This window comes from Triticum aestivum, chromosome 7D (genome assembly GCF_018294505.1).
Source record: "Triticum aestivum cultivar Chinese Spring chromosome 7D, IWGSC CS RefSeq v2.1, whole genome shotgun sequence".
Taxonomy (NCBI): Eukaryota; Viridiplantae; Streptophyta; class Magnoliopsida; order Poales; family Poaceae; genus Triticum; species Triticum aestivum.
Window position 1 is genome coordinate 392,112,372 of NC_057814.1, and position 16,835 is coordinate 392,129,206.

General features: G+C 47.4%; 2 protein-coding genes across 2 annotated transcripts; one reads left to right on the top strand and one right to left on the bottom strand.

Annotated features, from left to right (window-relative positions):
- Positions 1–5,172: 5,172 nt before the first annotated feature.
- Positions 5,173–10,195, top strand: LOC123166201 (uncharacterized). The gene is made up of 5 exons (XM_044583967.1): positions 5,173–5,546; positions 5,659–5,720; positions 8,974–9,064; positions 9,151–9,235; positions 9,319–10,195. The coding sequence occupies exons 1-5, from the start codon at positions 5,347–5,349 to the stop codon at positions 9,988–9,990; spliced, it is 1,110 nt and encodes a 369-aa protein (XP_044439902.1). The 5' UTR covers positions 5,173–5,346; the 3' UTR covers positions 9,991–10,195.
- A 4,221-nt stretch (positions 10,196–14,416) lies between these two features.
- On the bottom strand, positions 14,417–15,734 carry LOC123170036 (BTB/POZ and MATH domain-containing protein 3-like). The gene has a single exon (XM_044587881.1). It carries the CDS (start codon positions 15,704–15,706, stop codon positions 14,741–14,743), a length of 966 nt encoding a protein of 321 aa, XP_044443816.1. The 5' UTR covers positions 15,707–15,734; the 3' UTR covers positions 14,417–14,740.
- Between the last annotated feature and the right edge of the window lie 1,101 nt (positions 15,735–16,835).

The window sequence follows — 16,835 nt, forward strand, 5'->3', positions numbered from 1 at the left end:
GTATCCAGATCCCGTTGTTGGTTATTGACCGGAGAGTCGTCTCGGTCATGTCTGCATGTCTCCCGAACCCGTAGGGTCTACACACTTAAGGTTCGGTGACGCTAGGGTTGTAGAGATATTAGTATGCGGAAATCTGAAAGTCGTTCGGAGTCCCGGATGAGATCCCGGACGTCACGAGGAGTTCCGGAATGGTCCGGAGGTAAAGATTTATATATGGGAAGTCCTATTTTGGCCACCGGAAAATGTTCGGGATTTTTCGGTATTGTACCGGGAAGGTTCTAGAAGGTTCCGAAGTGGGGCCCACCTGCATGGGGGGACCCACATGAACGTGGGTAGTGGGGGCAAGGCCCCACACCCCTGGTCAAGGCGCACCAAGATCCCACCTTAGAAGGAATAAGATCATATCCCGAAGGGATAAGATCAAGATCCCTAAAAAAGGGGGATAACAATCGGTGGGGAAGGGAAATGATGGGATTTCTTTCCCCCACCTTTGCCAACGCCCCAATGGACTTGGAGGGCAAGAAACCAGCCCCCTCCACCCCTATATATAGTGGGGAGGCGCATGGGAGCAGCACCCCAAACCCTGGCGCCTCCCTCCCTCCCGTGACACCTCTTCCTCCCCGCTTGCGCTTGGCGAAGCCCTGCCGGGATCCCGCTACTTCCACCACCACGCCGTCGTGCTGCTGGATCTCCATCAACTTCTCCTCCCCCCTTGCTGGATCAAGAAGGAGGAGACGTCCCCGCTCCGTACGTGTGTTGAACACGGAGGTGCCGTCCATTCGGCGCTAGGATCATTGGTGATTTGGATCACGACGAGTACGACTCCATCAACCCCGTTCTCTTGAACGCTTCCGCTCGCGATCTACAAGGGTATGTAGATGCACTCCTCCCCTCTCGTTGCTAGCATCTCCTAAATTGATCTTGGTGACACGTAGGAAAATTTTGAATTTCTGCTACGTTCCCAACACATTTTCACCTTAAAAATCAAATCCTTGGTCGAAGATCCTGTCATCACGCTCGTCCTCGATGACCATGTTGTGCACGATCACACAAGCAGTCATCACCTCCCAAATCTCCTCCAAGCGACGGCCAAAACTCCTACAAAAGCGCGGGCGTGGTGGCGGCCATGTCGAGACGTGGTTTGGTATGGATGGCCGGGGGGGTGAGCAGTGAGGAGGCAGCCGGAGAATAGTGGCGGCGCCGGCGGCCGGGTGGGGCGGGGAAGAGCAGGTGGAGGCGTTGGAAGCGAATGGACTGCTAGTGTCCCTGACAGGCGGGCCACGGGGGAACAAGGGCGTGCGTCGAGCCCGTCCGCGCGATATCCGTTTCACCCCAAACTCGGCGCAAGTTTGGACCGGGAATGGGTCGAAAACGGACGAATTCCGAACATTTGTCCGTTTGGGGCCGCGCGTTGGGCCGCGCTATTCGTCCGTTCTACCCCAAATGGACGCACCCGGACAGGATGGGGTCGCGCGCTGGAGTTGGCCTCATGTCATGAACGTCCGCACCTTCTGCCATCTCCTTATCCCCCGGGAGAGAACCCGCAGTTTCCATCTTTCTCAACAACAGGAGGACAACTGGTCATGGTCGTGGGTATATTAATGATTACACTGTTATGACATAATTTTTATGATTAAGATATATTAAAAGGTGAATACGTAGAGAGTAAACAATGGACTCAATCTGATGTACCATTCCCACATCATAAAGCAATATTGTGCACCACATAGAAACAAATCAATCTACTTGATAGTGGCTAATTTAGTTACACTGCCCGCCCTCTCTCCAGTGAGAGCCTTGCGAGTTACAGTGCTCTTTTAGCATTATGTATAAAAAAGACAGACGACAACAAACTATTAAACTCATTGTAGTATGTATAAGACACATTTGAAAGTGAAAGAAGTATGTTGTGATTTAGTAACAAGCTCCTCAAAACATATGTTATACTCCAGAATTTATATTTGCATAGATAAAAACATATATTGACATTTCTTGTACCATACACTATAGAGATTTCTAGCAAGATATTTAATTGTACCCCAATGGACATATACACCATATTCATGTAAGTGTCACAAAAATAATCCAAGAACATATATATGTGATTTTGTAGTTACTTATTTTTCTCACATTTAATATGATTTGATCCGAACATGATTTTGAAGGTGCGGTGACGGTGTCAAACACCGGGGGTGGCTCACCGAGGGGAGCCCGGCAGAAGGCCTGCTAGGGGGCCTGCAAGGCTCGGCGATAAGAGGGGGCCCTAAGAAGGAGATAGACGCCTGACGACCCTCTTACCTCCAAAGTCAAGGGTGACAACGGCCTAGATCGCATCTCTTCCTCTGTAAAACCCTAGCCTCCACTGTGTATATAGGAGGAGACAAGAGGACTCTCATATCCATCTTTTCTCAAATAGACCAACTCTCGATAGCAATCTCACCTCCACCATTGTATTCCCTCGCACGAGGTATCCCTCCACCATGAATAACAAGAAGAAGCATGATGTAGGGTATTACTCTCCGGAGGCCCAAACCTGGGTAACTTGTGTGTGCGGGCTCCGCCCCGGTACTTGTGATCACATTGGCACCCTATCGAGAGATCTGATGGTTTTCTGCACCGTCAGTTGGCACACTAAGTAGGGGCGATGCTGGTCGGATATCTAATCCGGGCAGAGATCCAGATGAGGCCGACGAGTTCACGCCGAGCCAGACCTTCACCTTCGGCTCTTTCGAGCTAACGATTGACAGTTGGGGGTGGCGCTTCAACATTATGCCACCACCTTACATCGACTACATGCGCTTCGGGCCAATTGAGTTCCTCTTTGACGAGCACGGCAAGACCACTGCGTGTTACTCCTATTAGACGAGCATTGTAATATTTGAACACAAAATACAATTTAAATTTACCATATATGTTAGCTATGATTGTGATTTGACAAAAATAATTATACATAAATAATAAAGTTCTGTACAAATAACTATATTTACTTTTCTATTGGCTCAAATTCCAATTAACTTATATTGGATGGTTGTCTTGATCAATGTTCAGGTGATAAAGATACACATTTAATAGCAAGTCACATGTAAATGTGTGGAAACAAAGTCTGTTCCCTCTTGCCAAACCATGGGCTTGTGAGATTCCAGATTGTCACAAAACTTACTAGTTACTATTTACTACGTTTGAACGGAGGTAATATTAGTTAACAAAAAATTGGTTGTGGGCCTTCTTAAGCTTGTAAAATGTGGTGTTGGTCGAGCATAAGCAATGTGGTTATCACTGTGTGCAAATGCCAATTTTCACTTAAGACTGTAGCATAACCCCTTGAGCTTGTGTACAACGCCCAATTCGGTTCGACTATGAGATGTCGTAACATCCCCAATGTATCATCTCTATCAATATCGGTAGTGTGTCGATGTAAATAAAGTAGAGGAAGATCCTGAAGACAGACGACTGCACATCCTCCACGTCACGTGACCAGACTCATTCTCCCTTGTGGGCCCATAGAGCTCTGCCTTGAACATAGACGACCGTGCCGCCAACAACATCTTGTGCGCGGGAAGGACTTCCCTCGGGATATGAAGCGTTATACGCCCCGCCCTTTCCCTCGAGCAATGCCCCAACATTGCCGGGCGGAGTCGGAGGGGACAACTTGATCTGTGGTAGTGGCCCGGTCTCCAATACCCACAGTTGCTTCATCACACCGCCAATGAATTCAATGGCTAGCTGATAGGTCCGAAGATACCATGACAACGACCTTTCGAGCTGATCTAGCTACGTGATTGACGATGACCTTGGTGCCAATAGACACTCACCCAGTAATGATCTTTCTTTGTAGACTCACGAAGTATCTAAAGTAAAGTCAAGACCCCTGTCATAATGTTTCTTTCCTTTATAAAAGCAGACTGGCAAAGGGACATTAGTTTCTCCGCAACAAAATCCACACCGAGGGTGCCTACCTTAGGCCATAGCCACAATTTTGTACAACACTTGAAGCGGATTGGTACGTATTTATGAGTTATTTCAACATCAATGGCCCTAGTAGCTCTATTTGTTTCCATTTTGTCAATTTCATTCTTAGATCTCCAAATCGACCACTTCATTAACAGATAGTCTCTCCATACCATTATCAAGGCCATGTGATTTCCTTCCACATGGCTGAAGAGTTCTTTGTAAAAGGAGTTGCATGCTCCGGTTAATCAACAATGGATTGAGTATACAAGGTATGTTTTCTTCTCCCATTTCCTCTCTGGTGAAAGTACTCAGTGTTGTCATCCTTCTTGTAGGAGCTATTTTTCGCTAAATCTGTTATAACAATATTCCCCATACATTCAACACTCCCACTATTTTTTTAGCAATTTGGTCACCAGACAAAACATGAATCCCTTCCAACAACTCAAGATCTTCTAATTCATCCATCAAATCTTTATTTTGTCGAATAGAGTATCGCGTCTAGCATTCACACCCCACACTTTAGAGGCGGTTTTTGAGCTTCTCAAGTGTCAACCAAAATCTACTGGTATTCTTTTATCAAGTTTCACATGTGAATTCCATTTAGCTGTCATAAACCTTATAAGTCTGGCCTAAGGAACTTCAAGAATATATTCGCTTCACTTTTAGATGTTTTTTCAAGTTTGGTTAGGGTTTGTGTCCTGCTCAGGAAGACGAGACAACGATTGCTCTTTGAAGATGGAATAATGTTCTTTTCCGCCTTGCCCCGTCCCTGTGATGTGTTCTGCATCATCGGTGGGCGTGTGGAGGTGTGTCTCAGGTGGATATGTCCTTGGTGGATTTGCTCGGATCTAGTCTTAGTTCATCTACGTTCGTGTGTCTTCAGGTTGGATCCTTCCGATGTACGTTATTCTTTAACTGCGGCGGTTGCTGTTCTGGTGCGCTGATCCTATGAAGTCTTAGCACGACGACTTACCGACTGTCTATTGTCTGGTTCCAGCGAGGGAGCGGTGTGCCTTTGACTAGCTTCAGTACTTGTAGTCATTGCTAGGTGGTCTACATGTATAGATGTAATTTTTATTATTTTCACTGTTCGCTGTGCTGCCATGTTAGAAGATAAATAGATTGAGAGTTTTTTAAACAAAGGATTATTAGTTTTTCAGTAAGTTTCTTTTTATTTGAACGGGTGAGTGAGTAGTTTTGCGATACCACAATAGTCGAAAGGCCGTTTCGCAAAATTCGCAAAATCCCCATCAGCTGAAACCCTAGCCGCGACCCGCATCTAATTTGAGCCCGGTTCCACCAGCGACATCTCGCCGGAGACGCCGCTGACCCCTCGACGGAACCGACGCCTTCCACCGCCTACGCGGACCTTACCGTCGCGCGATCCAGGTTTCGATGGCCGCATCGTCCCCGGCCTCCAGCGGCAAGGCTGCGAGCGATTCCTCCGCTCCTCCGGCCCCTTCCCCCGTGGTATCCAATGGCAATGGAACGCCGCAGAAGCCGCCCCCCGTCGCCGGATTCGACATGCCCAAGCCCAACCTCCGCGGCCTCAACAAGCCCAAGTGCATCCAGTGCGGCAACGTCGCCCGCTCCCGGTAAGGGGACCAGGACTTCTCAAGCTTCTTAGGCAGGATTTGTTTCTCGCGCTGGCGCTTATCTCTGTATCCGTCTGGGTTCATGAAATTTGTGCATTGGTTGGCTTTTCAGGTGCCCGTTCCAGTGTTGCAAGAGCTGCTGCTACAAAGCTCAGAACCCTTGCCACATTCATGGTATGCCTAATAATGCCACTAACGCTGGTGCTGATAATAGATTTTATCTTCAACGATAAATTACATTTTTTGTTGTTAGCCACACCGGAACAGTTTTTTTCGTGAATACACAAAGATTTGCATACCATTTCATTGAGGCTGTGTTCGGTTGAAAGGGATTTGAAGGGGGTTTGGCAGGGATTGAGGAGGATTTGATCCCCTACAAGTCAAAACCCCCCCAAATCCCCTCCAATCCTCTTGTGGAGGGGTGTAAGCGAACAAGGCCTGAGGGGGTTGGGGTGGGGGGAGAGAAAGGTTCAATACATAAGCAAATATGCCACATGCACATGAGCATTGAGTATATGTGACACGGGGAGCAGCCCTAACGGCCACAAGGCGAGGAAATGGCTGCGTCTCGAGGATTATTTTAACCAAAGCAGTGACTCCAGCGAGCCCACGAACAAGCCTCGTCTCTGGTGATCTGAGTTAGACAGGTGAGTGTGGGTTGTTCGGCGTTGCACGTCTTCCACAGCCACCACACGATGAGGTTGATGAGCAGTTAGCTGCTTTCCAAGTATATGCACCGTCACTAATTTAGCCCAGCGTGCCTGCAATAATTTCCCAAAGGCGATCTCCTTTTGGTTTTCGGGTGTGTTTGGTTTGAGTCCCAACTAGCCTAACCAAAATTTGGTAAGTTGTTTGGATTATAGCCATTGTACCTGCCAAGATTTTGGCAAAATTGCTAGGCATCCATTTGCGGTTCGCATAAGTTTGGCAACTTGGATTGATTAGTGTTTGGTTTTATAAAGTGAGGCACATACAGGTCCAGCCGGCCAAGTCCATGGCATTGAAAGCGCAAGTAGGAAACAAATCACATCAATTAGGAGGGGAGGAGGCCTCCGAAGCTGCGAAGCATGCAGCCAATACACGTGTTGGTAAAATTGGGCATGCACGGCATGGTGCGAGTCTCACACAAAACAACTGCAGTTAATTATAGGAGAAAGGTTCAATACATGACAACCAAATATTCCACGTGCACATGAGCATTGCGCATATATGACATGGGGAGCAGCACTAATGGTCACAAGGCAAGGAAATGGCTACGTCACGGGGATCATGTTAACCAAAGCAGTGGCTCCAGCACGAGCCCATGAACAAGCCTCGTCTCTGGTGATCTGAGTTTGACAGGTGAGTGTGGGTTGTTCGGCGTTGCACGTGTTCCACAGCCACCACGTGGTGAGGATGACGAGCAGTTAGCTGCTTTCCAAGTATATGCGCAGTCACTAATTTAGCCCAGCCTGCCTGGAATAATTTCCCAAAGACGACCTCCTTTTGGTTTTCGGGTGTGTTTGGTTTGAGCCCCAACCAGCCCAACCAAAAATTTGGTAAGTTGTTTTTTGGATTATAGCCATTGTACCTGCCAAGATTTGGCAAAATTGCTAGGCACCCATTTGGAGTTAGCATAAATTTGGCAACTTGGGTTGATTAGTGCTTGGTTTTAAAAAGTGAGGCACATAAAGGATTACAGGGTCAGCCGGCCAAGTCCACGGCATGAAAGTGCAAGTAGGAAACAAATCACATCAATAAAAAAGGGGAGGAGGCCTCCGAAGCATGCAGCCAATACACGTGTTGGTAAAATTGGGCATGCACGGAATGGGGAGTGTCTCATGCAAAAGAACTGCAGTTAATTATAGGAGAAAGGTTCAATACATGACAACCATATATTCCACGTGCACATGAGCATTGAGCATATGTGACAAGGGGAGCAGCACTAATGGTCACAAGGCGAGGAAATGGCTACGTCTCGGGGATCATGTTAACCAAAGCAGTGGCTCCAGCGCGAGCCCGCGAACAAGCCTCGTCTCTGGTGATCTGAGTTAGACAAGTGAGTGTGGGCTGTTTGGCGTTGCACGTCTTCCACATCCACCACGCGGTGAGGATGATGAGCAGTTAGCAGCTTTCCAAGTATATGCACTGTCACTAATTTAGCCCAGCCTGCCTGGAATAATTTCCCAATGGCGACCTCCTTTTGGTTTTCGGGTGTGTTTGGTTTGAGCCCCAACCAGCCCAACCAAAAATTTGGTAAGTTGTTTAGATTATAGCCATTGTACCTACCAAGATTTTGGCAGAATTGCTAGGCATCCATTTGGAGTTAGCATAAGTTTGGCAACTTGGATTGATTAGTGCTTGGTTTTAAAAACTGAGGCACATAAAGGATTATAGGGTCAAGCCGGCCAAGTCCACGACATTGAAAGCGCAAGTAGGAAACAAATTACATCAATTAAGAGGGGAGGAGACCTCCGAAGCTGCGAAGCATGCAGCCAATACACGCGTTAGTAAAATTGGGCATGCATGGCATGGAGCGAGTCTCATGCAAAGAATCTGCAGTTAATTATAGGAGGAAACAGCCAATCAATTTAATCAGGTAAGATGTGCGTGAACGCGTGGCGCTTTGGATCCAGTTAGCTTTAATTTAGCAGGATAATCTGCCTGCCTTTTTAACAGCACCAAACGTATTCACACCCGCTGGCTCTTCGCGAGCTTTTTCCGTGCCCTCTGTGCACCAACAATTGGCGAAAATAGCACGGGGACGTCCAGGGCGCGATGGGCGAGCCAAAGTTTTGGCCTCAGGCCACACGGCAGCCAAATCATACGGGAAAGCTAATTTTTTGGTGTGATCAGTATAGGTTGTAAACCAAACACACCCTAGCCTCTCTCGTCATTCAGCCACACCTGTTTGATGGTCATAGTTCAGGTTCTATTCGGATGCTTAGCCAATATGCAGCGTATGACTGTATCTTAGCTGGGCTAGCTGCTTCTTCACTATTTAGCCTCCCTTGTTTTATGGTCATAGTTCACAATTTGTGTGGTTCAGTAGCCATGTCAGCTCGCTCTATCTTAGCTAGGCTAGCTAGCCATTATTAGCTAATTCATTTTTCCCGGGGATGATGTTTTGTTATTTTACACTTGATGGCAATGGACAACTTCCAAGTATCCATTCGTTTGGTCAGAAACTGAGGTTATGTTTGGGTCTCTCCCAAACTTGCTAGGAAAGGCGTTTGGTATCAATATCATAATAGAAGTCTCACTTTTCTCAGATTACTGATCTGGCCTTGCATTAGTATATAGTGGAACCTGCATTAGATATATTACTTTCAAATTTGAACTGCCAAAACGTCATATATTTAGGAACGGAGGTAGTAGTAGTTTATCTTTAAACTCTTTATTTTGGAAAAATGGCACTAATCTTTTCTTGCTCCACTTATCACTGCAGTTCTCAAACAGAACAACACATTGCCAGAGAAGACACCACCAGCTCCTATCCCTTTGTCAGACCAACCATCTACCAATTCACCTTTAACAGGGTAATCTTCAGAAACCCCACTAGTAAAAATTCATCGTTATGCAAGAAGGGTCCTTATTTCCAATGCTTGCTTGTCATTTCTTGTAGTTCTTCGTCGAGGCTGTCTTCCCTACAAAAGCTTCCCCTTCATTTTCTGAATTCAATCCGAACAAGAAAGTCCCTTGCCAAGAAGGTTCTTGGCTGTTCCACCCTGTTTGATTATTTAGAGTAGTTTTATACTCTTGTGGTTAATAACTTGCAGTACTTGTGTTGTAGGACATTGCAAGCATAAACAAGTGGAGGTTTATGAAGCTAAAGGAACATATGCAAGGAGATATTGATGTTGAAAATGAAGCATATGATAGGTACACACAGAATATAGGATTGCTGGAGGAAACGTTCTATCTCAAAGAAGATTCTGCTGGTGAACATGAAACTGAAGCAACTTCCTCGGAAGAAATGATGGAAATAATGGTCTCTGAGGCAAAGGTGAGGTTAAAATCTGATTGCGCAAATGCAGCTGGCTTTAAAGAGAGGATTGCCACTGTCTTGGACCAGAAGCTGAAGAAATTGCAAGAGAGGAACAGTGCCTACGAGGATGACAACTCCTCTGACCAAAATCTAGATGACCATACGAAGCCTGTGAAGTTGAACATAAAACAGCAAACAGTGAGAAACGCGAAAACAAACGAGCTGCTTGGTAAGTTAACAAAAGCACAGAGTGAGGATGATTTGAAGCCTTGCCTCAGTATCATGGCGCAGCTGTTTGGGAAGGAGATTGCTTCCTCCTCCATGGGCACATCAAACAAGTCAAGCGACCAAGAATCAACCCCTGCAGTTGCGCCCTCTTATTCATTTCCGAAGCTCACAACTAGGCTGGAGGTAGACGAGAACATGATGTCTAAGATCAACGAGTTATATTCTTTGAGTCAGGTTGTTCAGCTGTAATCTGGGACCTGGACTGGTCCTATGCCTCCAAACCCCAGAGGCATGTCGTGAATACAAAATGTGGACTGGTTTCTTGCTGTCTGATAACGTCAAAACGTATCCAGTACTGTTTATCTAGTGTTTCTGTACTGTCTTGAATAATGTGATGAACTGTTTCCAACGAAGTAAAAAAAAACACCATGGGAGCAATGGAGTTTTTTTTTAACTTGTGGCACACTTTATTCAAATCAAATCATGGTTACATCATTAGCAAGTTCAGCTAGGATAAACTGCGGAGGGTCATCATCCCATAAAATTACACGATTTGAATCATATGAATTCCTAACTAACTTGTGCCACTTGTTTGTCTCCCTTGGACAATGACCGGGCTGTCCTCTGATACATATAGGGAGGATAAGAGGGGGACCCGCTGTAGATGATCCAAGAGACTGAGCTAATTCTGTGCGCCAAGTGAAAACACTCATTCAGAGCAATGAAGTATTTGTTTTTTCTTGTCTATGGAAACTAAGCTACATCAAGAGGGAATAATCGTGATTCAAGAAAAAGAGGGAATAATCGTATGTTGTCTGTTTTCCTAATCCAGAAATATGTTGAGCACGTTGAAGATTTATACTACTTGTTTCTTGAAGTCAATGCGGGAAGTAAATCTAAATGATGATATATTCAGCCCTTAAAGACGGACGAGACTTGCCTGCTCCCCGTGCGTGCGCCCATCCGTGCTCCCGCGTATGTGGCTTGAGTTGATTGGAACAAAATAAAGCCCGGCCCCACCCCTTTAAAATCAGGGGGAGATGATTAGATTAGAAAGGAAAAAGGAAAAAAGACAGCCGTTGGATGAAGTGGGAGCACGGATGGGAGCATGGGAGGGAGCAGGCAAGCCGGATCCCTTAAAGATGTGATCATTTTTCTTACATAGGTTTTGAGAACAATGGCTGATCTTGCCAGGACCCTAGACATATATCAATTCGTGATAATTTCAGACATCCCAAATTTTATACTAAATTGATGGCTCCTAGATTGTCTCTGCGCATGGCCGAACTGGTGCCGATCAACCAATCAGCTTTCATTTGTGGTCGATCAATTAATGACAAATCAGTTGTGAGAAAATTGCACAAGAACAAGGTGAAAGGAGTGTTACTCAAATTGGATATCTCGTGTGCCTTTGACTCCGTCCCTTGGCCCTTTCTCTTCGAAGTTCTATGCGCGAAAGGTTTCTTGAATGTCTGGAGATCTTAGGTAGCCACTTTACTCATGACAACAACTCTTGAGTTGTCGTCAATGACTGTGTGGCCCAAGTTCATGCACACTCGAGGGTTGCGTCAAGGTGACCTGTTGTCGCCACTTCTATTCGTAATTGCCATGGATGTTCTCACGTAATGATAGTAAAAGTGCAACATCTTGGAGCTATTAGTGCAATGCAAGGATGCACTCCTCTGCAGCGACTGTCGATTAATGCTGATGACGTGGTTCTCTTCGTGAGGCCTACCATATCGAATGAGCTTCATTAGAGAAACTCAACATTTTTGGCATGACTTCATGCCTTCGAGTCAACTTTGCGATATCTTCTGCTATTATGATTCGTGGAGAGGAGAGGGACATACATACAGTCGAAATAGCCCTTCCAGATGGAATGTTTTCCTTGCAAGTATCATGGACTTCAACTATCTATCAAGTAGTTAACTCGCTTGGAGTGGAACCATTTATTGACGAGGTTCTGAATTTCCTGTCTAATTGGCAGAAAGGTTTGGTGACAAGGGTTGGCAGATTGGTTTTAGTAAACACGGTTGTCAGGGCGAGGCCTACTCATCACGTGCTAGTCGATGATGCGCCAAAGTGGGCTCTCTGAGAGTGTGGATAAGGATGCAAAGCATTCTTTTGAGAGGCCGCAAAGGAGATACATGGAGGAAGTGCCTAGTTTCATGGTATAGCGTGTGTCGCCCTAAGCAACTTGGAGGCCTAGGCATCATTGATCTTAGGAAGGAACAAACGCGTTGCGATTACGCTGGGCTTGGCTGCAACGCACTGATGATACACGACCATGGAAGGGACTTCCCCTCGCCACCGATCCGCTTGTTCAAGGGACTTTCAACAACCTTGTAGTGCGTTGGCACGTGGGATAAGGCGACCACATCCTCTGGAAGGATCGATGGCTCGATGGTGCTACTGTCCTGAGATCGCACCAATTGTGGTTGCTCATATAAAATCTCAAACGATCAACCGTCGCAAGTCAGTGATGGCCTACACTTGAACCAATGGGTGTCTAACATCAGAGGCGAGCTATCCACTGAAGGAATGGTGGGACCCTATTATTGGTGGATCTATTGGTTGGGCATGATGATCAAGCAATCTGGAAGTGGAACAAACAATGAATTTACACAATAGCGTCGACCTACCGATACTTTTCCATGGTAGTGTGGTTGTAGCTTATGCTGGTGCGGTTTGGAAGTGTTGGGGACCCCTGTCCTGAAAAATCTTCACGAGGTTTGCTCTTCAGCACAGGTTATGGACCTCAGGCCGAAGGCTGAAACATGGCCTACAGGACCAGCCCTCTACGTGCTATACCTGTGACCAGGAGGAAGACACGATCGATCATATCCTGCTTCGATGTGTTTCACGCAACAAGTCTGCTTCTACAACCTCTTGGGTTTAAATAAGTTTACTCCGCCAAGGTGGAGGCCGAGAGGCGGAATCGAGCTTTGCTCACAGTGCGCCGCTGATGGATGCAGGTAGAAGAAGATTTCAGAACCCTAAGGATTTTGATGTAATCTTCTTTTCCTAGACAAATGTGTTTGTAAGGACTTGTGATACTTAATATATGGCCTTATGCCATTTCGCAAAAAAGACTAATTTCGCGAGGTGAAAACAGCCAACCCGGCTAGTCAGAATCAAATCCAAATGTAATATAGGTAAAGAATTCTAAAAGGAGGATCAACCACCGGCTCCTACATCAATTAATTCACAGAGTCATATATTATTGATTATTCAACAATGTCAAGCAAACCCAGGGTTGATGCAGAAAAAACGAGATTAAATAAAAACAAAAACCCAAGAGCATCCAAAAGGATCCGCCTCACTTTCGAATCTTGTGATCGAATAAAAACAAAAGGCTAGTCTTAGATAAAGCTTTTAGGAAGGGGTCGCCATAGGCATACCAAAGTTGATGGCTCCAACCAAATGTTGCACTTAGTAGTTTCATCCAAGAGGGGAGGAGCGGGTGGTGGTGGGCTAAGGTTGGGGAGAAGGTTGTTTTAGGAGAAAAGACTAATTGGCTATGAATGAATCGTGCACTGTTCTACTTTGTCGGATGCATTTGATAGTATTTTTTAAGAAAAAACCGTTACATGCATGGATGTGCCTTAAGCAAACAAAGGAAAGGAATGGCCACGGGCGAGGCATCAACCGTTTTCACAACTGTCTGATCAGTGTTTGATTGTGTGGCGCACAACACCCTTCCCTATCGCATACGTGTTTTCAATATCGATCATGTTGCAAACAAACAAGCTCAACACAGTGTGTGTTACAGACCGCCAAGCCCATCTGTCTACTCACTGCCTCGCCTGATCCACAACTGCCGCCGAGCCAAGGAGAGGCGCCTCGCACCATCGCGTTCCACGACGACCGGTCTCCGATGACCCCCGACGAGGTCGCCCGCCCCATTGCACGCCTCCTCTCCTACTGCTCGGCGTCGCCGGAGCCACCCTTGCACTGCCCCACCACGGAGCTCTGCCGCCCTTGCCTCAATTGAGTGCCACCGCCTGCAGGTTGTCGTCGTTGGGCGCCTCCATGCGGGATCTCCGCCGTCGAACGCCTTCCCGCCGGCCGGATCGATGGATCGTGTGATATCCGCGACACTAGCACAGAGCGCCGTCAACCTCACCGGTGTCCTATCACCACCTTTGGCGCCGACAACAACCACAGTCGGCGCACGACACGGTGGCGAAGTTTCTGCAACATGATATCTGTTGCAAAAAATCTTGGGCAACTAGGAACACAGCGAAGAGGCCAAAGATGTTGTTGCAAATTTTGCAACAAGGGTTTTGTTGCAGAGGGAAGAGGCCGGAGATGCTTGGTCCTGTTGCAACGGAGGTTTTGCAAACATCAATTTGAGATTTTTTTTTTGCATTACCATCGCAAAGAAGATATTCTGGATTTCTTATATGATATCTTCAAGGCAAATAGACCCAATTCGATGGTTGATGAAGTTTTAAAGTGTCTTGTTGCAGAAAAATAGAGTTGCGTCATACAACCGAACCGCCCGTGACCCAGCCAATCTTTTATTGGCCCGTGGACTCGTAGCACGCCCCAGCAAACAAAGAACAAAAAAGCAAATGGGATTTTGATGAACACTTTTCATCCATAGGAATAATATACTCCCAATTTTATACTAATCAACATCAATTAATATAGATTGGAGGGAGTACAACGTTTATGCAAGAAACCCCTTCGAACATGTGGTTTTCAATCAGATTTTGAGGCAAGGTTTTCAATCACATGTGTGATGTGTCACCGTAACTCCCAGTCCGTAAACCTGTAGCATCACTACCCCTTTCCAGCCACAATCAAACAAATTACTCAAATTAATACTGTATTTAGGAACACAATCTGGTATCTTGCTGGTGCAAATAAAGGTCATGTCGCAGTGTTGCATTTGTATATCACCTAAACATCTTTGTTTTTCACCTCTTTGGAACGGCTGCTACCTTCCTTGCTTCTTCTTCTCAGAGCAGGAAAGGACAGGAGAAGGCGGATGTCAGGGACAAGCCATGAACTCGGCGCAAGCTTCACTCAGCTTCTTGAAGCCGTGTCGGTCAGCCATGTCCAGCGTGGCTGCCACGGTCTCGGCGTCGAGGCTCTTGCACAGGACACGCTCGCAGATCGCCCTCAGCCTGCCCATGCCGTACCGCTCGGCGGCGATAAGGAGGTGCCGGATCATCGCCTTGTGGCCGGCGCCATTAAGGCCACCCACGACCGGCAGCGCGTCCGTGTAGGCGAAGTCGACCAGCGCCTTGAACGACTGTGCCGGCATGCCTCCGCCGTCCACGGAGATCTGTACCTTCCTGTCGCTGCGCGTCGTCGCCGTGTGGATGTGGCGCTTGAGAAAGCCCGGCGCCCGGGCGTCGAGGATGCAGTAGTGCGCGGCGATCGTCTCTCCTGCGACTTCGATGATCACGTCCGGTTCCTGCTTGCCGTAGCCGGCTTGCTGGAAGAGCGGCAGGCCGGAGGACGGTGGCGGGTCGTCGAAAGTGAGGAGGTCGCTGCAGACGTCGATGGCGCACTCGATCTTGAGGCGGTCACCGAGGACGTACCGCGAGCCGGCATGGAGGTGGCTCCTCCTGACAAGCTCGCCGGTGCCCCAGGTGCACGTGTCCTCGCTGCTGGCGTCGAACAGGATCGGGTCCTTCTCGCGGAACAACGGCACCGTCTCGCCGGTGGTCTGGTCGACCAGCCCGAACCCGACGCGCGCCCAGGCCGCAGCGCCCTCGGTCACCAGCTCGACGAAGGCGGCAACGTGGTCCGACGACTCCGAATTGCCGCCGGCATGGTGGTTATCGCCGTCGGGGTAGTAGCGGACGGCCCAGTCGAGGCCGCTGACGGTGAAGGTCGGCGAGTACAGAAAGCCATCTACGTCACATTGTTTCTTCCTCAGACCGCTGAAGCCGTGGATGTCCAGGACGTGCGTTCCACGGGCCGTCTTCGTGATCGTCGCCGCCACCATGGTCACACACGCCGGCGCCGTTGCAAGATTGCAACAGATAAAACGGAGTTTTGATTGAATGCGTTGCTACATCCATACATATAGAGAGACAGATACAGGCTTGGTACTTGTGTCTGGACTCTAGAGAAGATAGGTCTACTTTTGAATTTAAATGCCCAATTGTCATAACCGCGCGGACTGCGGTTGTTGACCAAAATTATTTTATCTTCTTTCATGGTCATGTTTTTTGACCGCTTAATAAAGGGAAAACGCTTGTAATCATCCGGCCGATGAATGCGCTGAAAATCAACCGCCTTATGCGCTCTCCATGCGTCCCCTCTGGCCCACCCTCTGCATCTCCCCTCCAACCTTATCTATAGTTCTACACGATGCTATCATCTCTTCCAGAAATTTCTCAGCGGTAACCCCATCCCAATCCTTTCCTCTCCCTCTAATTTTGATCCCCAACTTCTCTCTTCCTGGCCTCTCTCAATCCAACCCCACACTATGAGCGCAAACTATTACAGGAGTCATCCGGCTGCTGCAGAGCAAGCCAGCGCCGCCGCTTCGCTGCAGGAAAGCATGCCTCAACGCTGCTGCAACTAGAGCAGCAGCTGCTCGCATTAGAGTGCTTCAAAGGAAGGGGGCACCTCTACGGAACTTCGTCGGCACTGCCCAGACCTCATCAGAATACAGGTGACAATGGCGACTCGGTGTTTCTGCAACATGGATAATGTTACTGAGACATCGGTGGTGTTTCGGGAACATGGGCAGTGTTGCAAAAGGGCTTTGTGAACAAGAAAGTTTCTACAACAAGACCTCTGTTGCAAAAAAAAAAAACTGCAACAAGACCTTTTTGCGAAAAATTTCTGCAATAAGATCTTCGTTCTTTTTTTTTCTGCAATAGGCATCGTGTTGCGACGGCCTTTCTGCAACACACCTGTTGCAAAGGGAGGTTGCACATGTGGGTAGATCGGATGGCCATCAGCATGTCCATCCAATGGTCAGCGAGGCGGCGGATCTTTTCTCAGTATCCGCTGGCGGACGCGTAGCATTGCCCTAAAGGGAAAAACGCTTGTAATCATTTTTCATGTTCTTAATAAAGTTAAGAACATGAAAAATAAAAGATTACCTCTTTACAATAGGGGAG